Here is a 12,798-nt window from a genome sequence, read left to right as displayed (position 1 = left end):
TGTAAGCAGGTCAAGAAGCAACAGTTAGAACTGGACATGGAACAACAGCCTAGTTCCAAATTGGTAAAGGAGTACATCAAAGCAGTATATAGTCACCCTGCTTATTTAACTTATATGCATAGTATATCATGTGAAATGCTGAGCTGGGTGAAGCTCAAGCTAGAATCAAGATTGCGGGGAGAAATATCAATAACCTCAGATATGCAGATGATACCACACTTATGGCAGAAAGCAAAGAAGAACTAAAGAGCCTCTTGATGAAAGTGAAAAAGGAGAGTAAAAACGCTGGTTTAAAGCTCAACATTCAGAAAAATTAGATGATGACATCTGGTCCAATCGCTTCACGGCAAATAGATGGGGAAACAATGGAAACAGTGACAGACTTTATTTTAGGGGTCTCCAAAATCAATGCAGATGGTGACTGCAGCCATGAAATTAAAAGACGCTTGCTCCTTGGATGAAAAGCTATGACCAACCTAGACAACATTTTTAAAAAACAGAGACATTACTTTGCCAACAAATATCTGTCTAGTCAAAGCTATAGTTTTTCCAGTAATCATGTATGGATATGAGTTGGACTATAAGAAAGCTGAGAGCTGAAGAATTGATGCTTTTGACTGTGATGTAGGAGGAGACTCTTTAGAGTCCCTTGGACTGCAAGGAGATCCAATCAGTCCATCCTAAAGGAAATCAGTCCTGAATATTCATTGGAAGGACTGATATTGAAACTAAAACTCCAATACTTTGGCCACCTGATGAGAAGAATTGACTCATTCGAAAAGACTCTGATGCTGGGAAAGATTGAAGGCAGGAGGAGAAGGGGACAACAGAAGATGAGATGGTTGGATGGCATCATCAACTCAATGGACATGAGTTTGAGTGGACTCTGGGAGTTGGTGATGGACGGGGGGCCTGGCGTGCTGCAGTCCATTCGGTTGCAAAGAGCCGGACACAGCTGAGCAACTGATCTGAACTGAACTACAAACAGCTTTATAATATAAAATAGAGAATATGACACCATTTATTGTTGTTTGAGTCCTGGCAACTTTTAACTCTTACTTTTTCTTCTTCTACTCACACATGGACTAGCTGATGTGATTGCTTCTTTGGCACAAGCAGGAAGTTTAAACCACACAAACCCTGGTCTATACATGGAACCCTCCTCCCCACTCCAGCCCCTAACCACCATTAATATTCCAAGCCAGTATCCATTTCCGGCTTTCTCCAGGCTTTTTTCGGTCAGTTTTCTAGCTACCGTGCCTTACCCCGAAAGCCTCATTATGTGAGTAATAGAACTTTTCATATCCTGTTGAGATGTGTGTATCAATACCAACCTCAACAGCTATACTAAATTTTCAGTGGGAAATCCATCCTGCTTCTGCCTGGTGACTAGTACCACAACACTTTACTACAGAATGAAAAAATTTAGTAGGGACCCAAAAGTAGAAATTACAAGAAAAAAGGTTCTGCCCAACGTGTGAAATAAACTTACAACAGTTAGTTAACCAGTGACAAACTGGGCTACCCCAAGAGGATGAGGTCTCCATAGTTAGGTGGATTCGAGCAGTCTGGGTGGTCATAGGCAAGGAAGCTGAGAGAAGGTCATATTCACTATGGGAAAACTTAACCAGTTAATAATAAGCTGTTTAAAAGATACTTGCTCCTTGAAATAAAAGTTATGACAAACCTAGATAACATATGAAAAAGCAGAGACATCAGCTTGCTGACAAAGATCCTTCTAGTCAAAGCTATGGTTTTTCCAGTAGTCATGCATGGATGTAAGAGTTGGATCATAAAGAAGGCTGAGTGCCAAAGAATTGATGTTTTCCCATTGTGGTCCTGGGAAAGACTCTTGAGAGTCCCTCGGACAGCAAGGAGATCAAACAAGTCAATCGTAAAGGAAATCAACCCTGAATATTCATTGGAAGACTGACGCTGAAGCTGACGCTCCAATTCTTTGGCCACCTGATGGTAAGAGCCAACTCTGATGCTGGGAAAGGTTGAGGGCAGGAGGACAAGGGGGTGACAGAGGATGAGATGGGTGGAGAGCATCACCAGCTTAATGTACATGAATTTTAGTAAACACTGGGGGATATTTATTGAAAAACATTGAAGCCTGGTGTGCTGTGGTCCATGGGGTGACAGTCAGGTATCACTTAGTGACTGAACAACAACAACATGCTAAAACCTCGTATTTATTGATTTGTTAACTGCATTTGCAAAATTTTACTCTAGAAAATAATCAGGGATGTTCAATAATTAATATAGATTGCATTGTTTAATATTATTAGCAACAAAAAACTGAAAGCAATCTATTTGGCCTAAAATGAGTTATGATACATGCATAATAATGAACTACTATTCTATTTTGTTAACAATATTCATGATAAACATTTAAAAATTAATCATGTGAAAATATTTACTTAATATGTTAAATTTGAACAAAAGAGTAGAGAACAATCTATGCAGGATGAGCCTTGTGTTCTTCTTCTGCCAGATTTCCCACCCATTCCTAGATAATATGGACCAAATTCAAATGAGTTCATTGACACTTTATTGCCATCTTGAGAAACTTACTCAAAAGAAGAAACCCAAATCATGCAAATATTTGTAATAATTGCATTATTTATATGAGTAACACCAAAAACTGAGGGGCAAAACCGATCTGGACAATAATATAACACTGATTTAAAAAAAAAAAAAACTTGAAGTTTAGCACCATTTAGAATATAGTGTTATTAAGTTCATAATGTTCTTCAAATTTAAACATTTTGTTTTACAAAAGCGCAGTCTTAAGATCCTCGTCTTACTCCTTCCCTGTCAAGTCAGGAGACGCACCCCTTTCTCTCCTATCCCCTCTTCCTGTCCTGCGTGGGCATCCACACATGTGGATGTGTGCTACTGAAGCTCCCTCCCCTCACACCCACAGGGGAGATGTAATACAGGCTACTCAGAGAGGGATTTAGTGGAAGCCCACACCTGAACCACTAATTTTGTTTCAGTTTTACTAAGATATCACTGATAGACAGGACTGTTCAAGTTTAAGGTGCTATATAGCATAATGACATGACATGCATATGTTGCAAAATATTTGAAATGCTTCTCAAGAAGTTACCTGAGAACTTAGACTTTCACTAGCAGATTACCAGAATCCATGTTCTCCTCTTCTTCCTGTGCACACAGCTAACCACATTTCCCAGCTCCCTGTACCTTTAGGTGTGGCCTTGTGACTGAGTTACAGCCCATGCGATAGGAAAGAACTGTTGTGTGTGAGTGCCATATCTCACCTATTAAAAACATTATTTGTTCTTTTCTTTCTTCTTTACTACGCGCCCCCCCCGCCCCGGCCCCGCTCTACCATTCAAAGAGATGAACTCTGGGAGCCACAGGAAGGCATTCATATGTTGAAGGCAACAAAGGCCCTGGAAACCAGGTGCTTGAAAAGGCCATTAAGCCAGCAACTTCACCTCCTACTACTGTCATGGGAGCAGAAAGTCAACTTCTGTTGTATTTGAGCCTTTACCACTCCGTAGTCTACTTGTAATAGCATTTGGTCTGCCCAAGCAGTTACTGCTAATTACATAAAGAAATACCCACCATTGGTTTTTTTTAATGCTTCCACCAAACACAAGGCTTCCTCTTGAATTCTGTGTTCAATAGTCCTCTTCCCCATCCCCATATTCCTCAAAACCATGAGGGAGAAACGTCGAGTTTGCTTCCATTGTTCTCCATTGCTGAAAATAATTCCTATCAGGATGAAAACCAAAAATAGAGAATCATCCATTGCCATGAATTCTAGCTGAGAGTCTTTAAACCAGGAAATAACAGGACACCTCAGCCAGGATTAAACATAGTGGTGACAGCCTCAGGAATTCCTATCAGGCCCTTCATCACCTGCCTCCTCCTCTCTTAACCCAGCTTGTAGCTTACTGTCAAGACTCTTGGTTTTATATATTACTGCACTCTTCCTTATCCATTAGCTCCTGCAAAATTCAGAACAACCCTAAGAACCAAGTGTTTTTTCTCCAGTTTACTTATGAGGATGCTGAAAATCATAGAGGCAAAATGCTTGCTCTTTGATGATTCAGCTAACAATCCATAGAGTCCAAGTTATAGGTTAAGTTTTCAGCATTGATTTGTGCACTGAAAATGAACTGTAGGAGAAACAACAAAAGAGTCAATTCTTAAGACAGGGATAAACAGCACTTGCGTATTGAAAGGAAGCTCATGAAAATCTATTCCTCGAGTAAGGGACATGGCCATAGCTCTTCCCATTTTGACATTTTCCCTCTATTTGCTAATCTCTTCCCCAAAATACGGATGTCTTCCCATGTTCTACCCTGTGGGTCCCTGCCACACGCTTCTGACAACCCCACAGCTAGGCTAGGTCTATAATACAAAGCATAAAGCACAAAAATGCTCTAAAAAGAGGGTCATGTGGAAACACAATAAATATAAATTAGAATATTAAAGAAAACCTTCTGAAATCAAATACATGCACTGTCTGTCATCTGTCTTTGACATTGTACCAAGAAAGTTCAATGTCACACTTCCAGAGCCAAGGACAAGATCAGAGGAAAAGAAAATGCTCATAAGGATCTTGTCAAATAAGACCTTAAAGAACAATGTAAAGGATGAAGTGACCCTATTCAGACATTATTTTTGTAAGAACCCAGTGACCCACAGAGGATGGGACATTTTAAGGTCTAGCTATTAAAACACAGATGACCAATAAAGCAAGTATTTGATTTCAAAAGATTTTATTTAATATTCTAATTTATATTTATTGTCTTTCCCCATAACCCTCTTTTCAGAGCATATTTGTGCTTTATGCTTTGTATTACATTCTAGTGGATAAAAAAAATTGTGCTTTTTTTTTTCTAACAAGAATAGGAAATTGAATACAATGTACATACTTTAAACTTTTGTTGGTTCCATGTATATATTATGCAAGCTTCCAAAACTAGTCTCTTAGCAACCACGACTCAGGCCAGAAAGCAAAATATTCAATAAATAGGATAATTTATTGTCATTTTCCTCCTTTTTTTTTCTCTCTGTCTCTTTCTTATTTTCTTACATTGCCATAATTTATTAATAGAACATTAGTGGTTGGAAGATTTGTTTCACTGCACTTAATGTTTCATTCAGACTGTGTCATCTTCATAATTTTAAATATGGATTAATGATCCATAGAAAACTGCTTAATGATGATGCCTTCATAAACTTCTCTATTACCTATAATTTCTCAATTCCTCAGCCTATTTGAATCTTTCAACCTACAATTCCCACACACTCCTCAAATAGAAGCATACCTAATCCCTGGTTGATGTTGTCTGCCACTGGTAAACTACCTCTGCCAGAAAATTCCTCACTCTGATCAATCAGGACTTGCTTCACTGCTTCATATCCATGCAACACCACAGTGGGCTTCATGCCAAAATACAGAGTGAACACAGGACCATAATCTTCTGCTAGCTGGAAAAGGAACAGAGGATGCAAGAACAGTGAGCATTTCAAAACTGAAAATGTGGATAATGTAGGAAAATGTAGATAAGGTGGGAAATATTTTTAATCTTCTTAAGATTCACCCATTATAAGAGTTTTCAATATCCAGAACAAGTAATTTAATATAACATCACTTTACTACAATGGTAATTATCATTATATTATTAGGAATACTGTAATTATTATCATCACCATCAACAGTTATTCTTTATTCAGCTCCTACTCTGTGACAAAGGCCATAATATGAATTTTATTAGTATTATTCTATTAAGCTTTTTTCTGCTAAACCTATAATTGCTCCTTCCTTCTTATAGTGGCAATAAATGATATGTTTCTTCTGTTTAAAGGAAGGTGCTCCATCTCTCGCACATGCAGACTAATACCCATCCCCTCATCATCCATTCTCCACATCTTTAGCACCAGAGAACTCTAAACCTTCAAAAGACACAAGGATGTAGCCACAGACACTTTCCATCTTCCCAGTGTGATGATGTAAATAAGTTTCCACGAACTGAGATAAGCAGAAGGGATGTGCACAAATTCTACACTGGCATAAATGGGTGACAACACATCTTTCATTTCTCCTCATATCCATAGGTTGAAATGACAGCGTGGAGATGACCCCTCTGTGACTGCAAATGAGAACAACAGCCTTAGAGCACAGAATGGTAAACCACAAGACTGAGAAGATTCGGTTCTCTGAAAGACCTGGTGGAGGAGAGGCAGCCCAGCAGCACTTAACTCTATGCCTTCTATGCGGAAGACAGAAATAAACTGTTTTCCTTAAGTCACTGCATTACTGTGGTCTTTCTGTCATGGCAGCTTATTTAGTGTACTACATGGTATAGACTCACTCTTTCAACTTGTCCAATATTTGAGTTCTTTTGCTACCTTATAATTCATTCTCCCTACAGCAACCCATTTCACAAAGCATATGTTAAAGAACACCATATTGTTACGCTAAAGACCAATATTCTTAAAATCCCTGTAAGATCTACATACTCTGGTCCCTTCTTACCTGCCTAATCTCATGTCACACCATGCTCTAACCTACTCTCTGGGCGACAAATTGGTCCTCTTTCAGACATTCCAATAACTAAGTCTGCTCCAGACTGAAAAAAAGATGGAACAAACATTTACCTGTATTTTATCCAGTTAATGTCTAATTATTTTTCAGATCTCAGCTCCAATTTCACTTCCACAGAGAACCCTTATTGACTATGCCTCCTACCTGTAATCCTTTAAACTACATCACCTTTTTCTACCGTGTTCCTATTACATGGTTTGTAATCATGCACTTATTTGCATGATTGTTTCATAAATACATGCCTACCATCTAGACTGTAAATTCCGTACTGCTCACTCTTTTTTGTTTGTTTTAATTCACTGCTTGGATAGTTAAAGAACCTGCCTGCCATGTGGGAGACATAGGTTCAGTCCTTAGGTTGAGAAGATCCCCTGAAGAAGGGAAGAGCTACCCACTCTAGTATTATTGCTTGGAGAATTCCATGGACAGAGGAGACTGGCTGGTGGGCTACAGTCCGTGGGGATGCAAAGAGTAGGACAAGACTGAGTAATTAAATTTTCACTCTTTCACTTTGAAAATTTGCAGCATCTGACACACCTGGGACTGAAAATGGGCATTCAGTACCTTGTTAAGCTCAGGTATTAATATTTGTACATGATAATTATTATTCACGTTTTAAAAAAATAGAAATTAAAGCTCAGAGATTTTTAAAATTTGACCAAGGCTGTGAGTTAACAAGTGTATGAGCTGGGGTGCTGACACAATCTCTTCGAAACCAGAGTCTGATATACAGAAGGAGAAGCTTCCAGGGGAGGTACTCTCATAACTACCTTTCCCAGAGAAGTCAGATTTCAGGTAATTCCTTCAAGATTTAAAGAGCTATAGAACAGTTATTCATTCATTGACCAAATACAACAAAAACTGTGAGATCTCTTGAAACTTGTTTATTTCTTTGATTTCAAATCAATGTATTCTTTCAAGAAATTTGGGGGTTGTTACTCTGTAACTATGCACTCTTTAAAAATTAAAGCAATTTCATTGCCATTAGAATTCACCAAAAATAAATGCTATAAAGGACACATAGGTCCCAACATGGACAGAGAATTCCTACTTTGGACAATTTCAACAATGATCTCATTGATCTCACTCCATTCTGGCAACCTTTAACTGTATACCATCTAAAATCATATCTGGGTGTCATGCATCATGGACAAGTGGGATTAATCCCAGGGATGCAAGTATGGTTCAATATTCTCAAATTAATCAATGCTATACACGACACTAACAAATGGAAAAATAAAATTGTATGTTAGTTCAATAGATGTAGAAACGTTTTTTATAAAATCCAATATCCATTTAAGATTTAAAATTCTCCACAAAGTAGGTATAGAGGCAACATACTTCAACATAATTTAAAAATCGTGTATATGATAAGTCCACAGCTATCATCATCATACTTCACAGTGAAAAGCATTTTCTCTAAAATCAAGAACAAGACAAGGATGCCCATTCTTGCCAATTTTACTTAAAATATCATATTAGAAATCAAAGCCATAGCAATCAAAGAAACAGAAATAAAAGGAATTGAAATTGAAAATAATGAAGTAAAACTGTTCTTATTTGTAGACGACACAATACTATCTATACCAAATTCAAAGTTCAGTTCAGTCACTCAGTCATGTCCGACTGTTTGCAACTCAATGGACTGCAGCATTCCAGGCCTCCCTGTCCATCACCAACTCCCGGGGTTTACTCAAACTCATGTCCATTGAGTCGGTGATGCCATCCAACCATCTTGTCCTCTGTCGTCCCCTTCTCCTCCTGCCCTCAATCTTTCCCAGGGATCAGGGTCTTTTCCAATGAGTCAGCTCTTAGCATCAGGTGGCTAAAGTACAGGAGTTTCAGCTTCAACATCAGTCCTTCCAATGAATATTCAGGACTGATTTCCTTTAGGATGAACTGGTTGGACTCCTTGCTGTCCAAAATTCTAAAAATCCCAACAAAAGTCTTCTAGAGCTCATGAATGAATTTGGAAAAGTTTTAGGATAAAAAATTAACATACAGAAATCTGTTCCATTTCTAAACACTAAGAACAAACTATCAGAAAGAGAAATTAATAAACCAATCCCATTTATCATCACATAGAAGAGAATAAAATTCCAAGCAATAAATCTAATTAACCAAGGAAGCAAAAGACATGTACTCAGAAAACTATAAGATGCTGATTAAAAAAAAAAAAAGACAATACAAATGGATGTAAAGACATAACATGCTCATGGACAAGGAAAGTTAATATTGTTATAAAGAACACATTACATATTATCCAAGGAAATCAACAGATTCAAAGCAAATCCTGTCAAAATGCCAGTGTAATTTTCAAAGTGCTACAACAGGTAATTCTAAAATATGTATGGAAACGCAAACGATCCCAAGTAGACAAAGATATCCAAAGAAAGAACAGAACTGAAAGTACCATACTCCCTGATGTCAAACTGCAGTACAAAGTTACAGTAATCAAAAAGAATTGTACTGGCACAAAAATGGACACAGGTCTATGGAGCAGAACATATATCCCAGAAAATAACCCACACTTACATGAACAACGAATCCGTGAAAAAAGACACAAAAACATACAGTGGGGAAAAGGAAATTTCTTCACTAAGTGGTGTGAGGAAAACTAGACAGCTACATGTAAAAAAATTAAATTAAAATATTTCACATGCTAGTAAGGTTAGGCTCAAAATCTTAAGATAGCTTCAGCAGCACATGAATAGACACCTTCCAGATGCAAAAGCTGGGTTTAGAAAAGGCAGAGGAACTAGAGATCAAACTGCCAACATTCACTGGATCATAAAGAAAGCAGGTTCAGTTCAGTTCAGTTGCTCAGTTATGTCCAACTCTTTGTGACCCCATGGACTGCAGCACGCCAGATCTCCCTGTCCATCACCAACTCCCAGAGTTTACTCAACCTCATGTTCATTGAGTCAGTGAAGCCAACCGACCATCTCATCCTCTTCTAGGAGAAAGCAGGCGAATTCCAGAAAAATATCTACGTCTGCTTCATTGACTACACTAAATCCTTCTACTGTATGGATCATGACAAACTGAAAAATTCTTAAAGAGATGGGAGTACCAGACCACCTTACCTGTCTGCTGTGAAACCTGAATGTGGGTAAAGAAGCAGCAGTTAAAGCTGAACATGGAACAATTGACTGGTTCAAAATTGGGAAAGGAGTAAAACAAAGCTGTATATTGTCACCCTGTTTATATGGAGAGTATATCTTAATATATATGCAGAGTACATCATATGAAATGCTGGGCTGGATGAATGATAAACTGGCATCAAGATTACCAGCAGAAATATCAATAACCTCAGATATGCAGATGATACCAATCTAATGGCAGAAGGGAAAAGGAACTATAAGAGGGTGAAAGAGAAAAGTGAAAAAGCTGACTTAAAATTCAGCATTCAAAAAATGAAAATCATAGCATCTGGTCCCATTTTTTCATGGCAAACAGAAGGGGGAAAGTGGAAGCAGTGACAGATTTTATTTTCTTGGGTTCCAAAATCACTGGGGACAGTGACTGCAGCCATGAAATTAAAAGATGTTTCCTCCTTGGAAGAAAAGCTATGACACATCTAGACAGCATATCAAAAATCAGAGACATCACTTTGCTGACAAAGGTCCATATAATCAAAGCTATAGTTTTTCTAGTAGTCATGTATGGATGTGAGAGGTGAATCATAAAGAAGACTGAGCACTGAAGAACTGATGCTTTTGAATTATGGTATTGGAGAAGACTCTTGAGTCCCTTGGACTGCAAGGAGATCCAACCAGTCCATCCTAAAGGAAATCAGTCCTGAATATTCATTGGAAGGACTGTTAATCAAGCTGAAGCTCCAATACTTTGGCAACCTGATGGGAAGAGCCAAATCATTGGAAAAGGTCCTCATGCTGGGGAAGCCTGAAGACAAAGGAGAAGAGGGTGGCAGATGCTGAGATGGTTAGATAGCACCACTGACTCAATGGACATGAGTTTGAGCAAACTCCAGGAGATAGTGGAGGACAGAGTATCCTGGCATGCTGTAGTCCATGGGTCGCAAAGAGTCAGACAAGACTCAGTGACTGAACAACACAGAAACAAATATTTTCTCATACTATATATAAATCTTAACTCAAAAAGGGTTGAGGATTTAAATGTAAGACCAGAAACCATAAAACACCTGGAAGGAAACATGGGCTGTATACTCCTTGACATGACTCATAGCATATATTTTTGGATCTGCCTCCTAGTGAAGTGAAAGTGTTAGTCACTAAGCTGTGTCCAACTCTTTGTGATTCCCTAGACTGGACTGTAAGGAGATCCAAGCAATCCATTCTAAAGGAGATCGATCCTGGGTGTTCTTTGGAAGGAATGAGGCTAAAGCTGATATTCCAGTACTTTGGCCACCTCCTGCGAAGAGTTGACTCATTGGAAAAGACTGATGCTGGGAGGGATTGGGGGCAGGAGGAGAAGGGGACGACCCAGGATGAGATGGCTGGATGCCATCACCGACTCGATGGACATGAGTCTGAGTGAACTCCGGTAGTTGGTGATGGACAGGGAGGCCTGGCGTGCTGCAATTCATGGGGTCGCAAAGAGTCGGACACAACTGAGTGACTGAACTGAACTGAGACTGTAGCCCACCAGGCTCCTCTGTCCATGGAATTCTCCAGGCAAGAATTCTGAAGTGGGTAGCCATTCCCTTCTCCAGGGGATCTTTCTCAACCCAGGTATCGAACTCAGGTCTCCCACATTATGGGCAGATTCTTTGCCATCTTTACCATAAAAGAGAATGAAATTTTGCCATTTGCAATAACATAAATGAATCTGGAGGGCATTACACTTAGTAAAGTAAGTCAGACAGGGAAGGAAAAATATGTTATCGTTTATATGTGGAATATTTTTTAAAAATAAAATGAATAAATTGAACAGAATATAAACAGGCTCACATATGTAAAGAACAAACTAGTGGTTACCAGTGGAAAACAAGAAAAATGGAAGGGGAAATAAATGGAAGCAGATTAAAAACTATAGACTACAATGTATAAAACAAATAAATTATAAGGATAAATTGTTCAGCACAGGGAATATAGCCTATAATTTATAATAAATTTCAAAGGAGCATAATCTATAAAATTTTCTATATTCTCACTTGAAACTAACATAATATTGTAAATCAATTTTAGCTCAGTTGAAAATAAATTAACAGGGTTACCCTGGTAATCCAGTGGTTAAGAATCTGCCTCGCAATGCAAGGGAATCTGGTTTGATCCCTGGTCTGGGAAAACCCCACATGCTGTAGACAACAGGTCTGAGTGCCACAGCTACTGAGCCTATGCTCTGGAGACTGTGAAGGGCAACTACTGAAGCCCACAAGCCACAGAGTCTGTCTATTGCAACAAGAGAAGTCATGGCAAGGGGAAGCCTGCACACTACAACTAGAGTGTAGTTTCTGCTTGCCACAACTAGAGAAAGCCTGTGCACAGTAATGAAGACCCAGCACAGCCAAAAATAAAAATAAATAACAATGAATAAATAAATAAATAAAACCATGGCCAGGTGTCCAGTGGGAACTCCCCTTTAAAACCACTTTTAACAAACATGGTGTCTGGGACTATGGAGTCTGGGACAAAACATAGGGCAGTCTTATTTACTCATTACAAACAACTGGAAGAAAAGTAGTCATACTTGCCTTGCTTATGGATTTGCTGATATTCTTAATATTTATCTGGAGAATATTTCCAATAACTGGGAGAGGAGTGGGCCCAGGTGGCAGCTTCCCTTTGGCATGCCTCTGATTCCATAGAAAAAGGAAAATCAAAATAGAAACACAGATCACCAGAACTACAAAGAGATCCATTGGTGCACTTTGTGTGAGGGCAACTGAAAGCTTACAATCCTAACACTTTATAAAAACTGAGTTCAAAGAAAAAAACAAACAAACTGCAAGCTTATCACCAAACATGCAATAAGTCTTGAACTTTTAAATAAATATTGCTTTATCATCAGTGCACTTTGGCTTGTCAATAGACATTTAAACAAAAGGTTACATTAGTATTGATAAACATGTAAGTTTCAATGGAAATCTCAACTAAACATTATTTCACTTTCACAGAGATGGCCATATTTTACTAGTAAAATTGAAGCTATCAGAGTTTCAAAGGACTGGAATTCACAATCACAACAAATGATGTGAACGTCTCTGCTCATCATATAAGCAG

At 38.5% G+C, this 12,798-nt stretch overlaps 1 protein-coding gene across 1 annotated transcript in view; it reads right to left on the bottom strand.

Annotated features, from left to right (window-relative positions):
• The window catches only part of LOC102169851 (cytochrome P450 2C31), a 64,424-nt gene extending 51,963 nt beyond the window's left edge, over positions 1-12,461 (bottom strand). Inside the window, exons 1-3 of the mRNA XM_018041712.1 lie at positions 12,270-12,461; positions 5,313-5,475; positions 3,598-3,747 (exon numbers count right to left, since the gene is read on the bottom strand). Of these exons, the coding sequence (XP_017897201.1) occupies positions 3,598-3,747; positions 5,313-5,475; positions 12,270-12,437 (481 nt within the window). The 5' untranslated portion in view covers positions 12,438-12,461. The remainder of the gene's footprint in view (positions 1-3,597; positions 3,748-5,312; positions 5,476-12,269) is intronic.

The sequence above is a fragment of the Capra hircus genome, chromosome 26, assembly GCF_001704415.2.
Source record: "Capra hircus breed San Clemente chromosome 26, ASM170441v1, whole genome shotgun sequence".
Taxonomy (NCBI): domain Eukaryota; kingdom Metazoa; phylum Chordata; class Mammalia; order Artiodactyla; family Bovidae; genus Capra; species Capra hircus.
The sequence above is the reverse complement of the archived record's forward strand: the minus strand, read 5'-3'. Positions and strand labels throughout refer to the sequence as shown.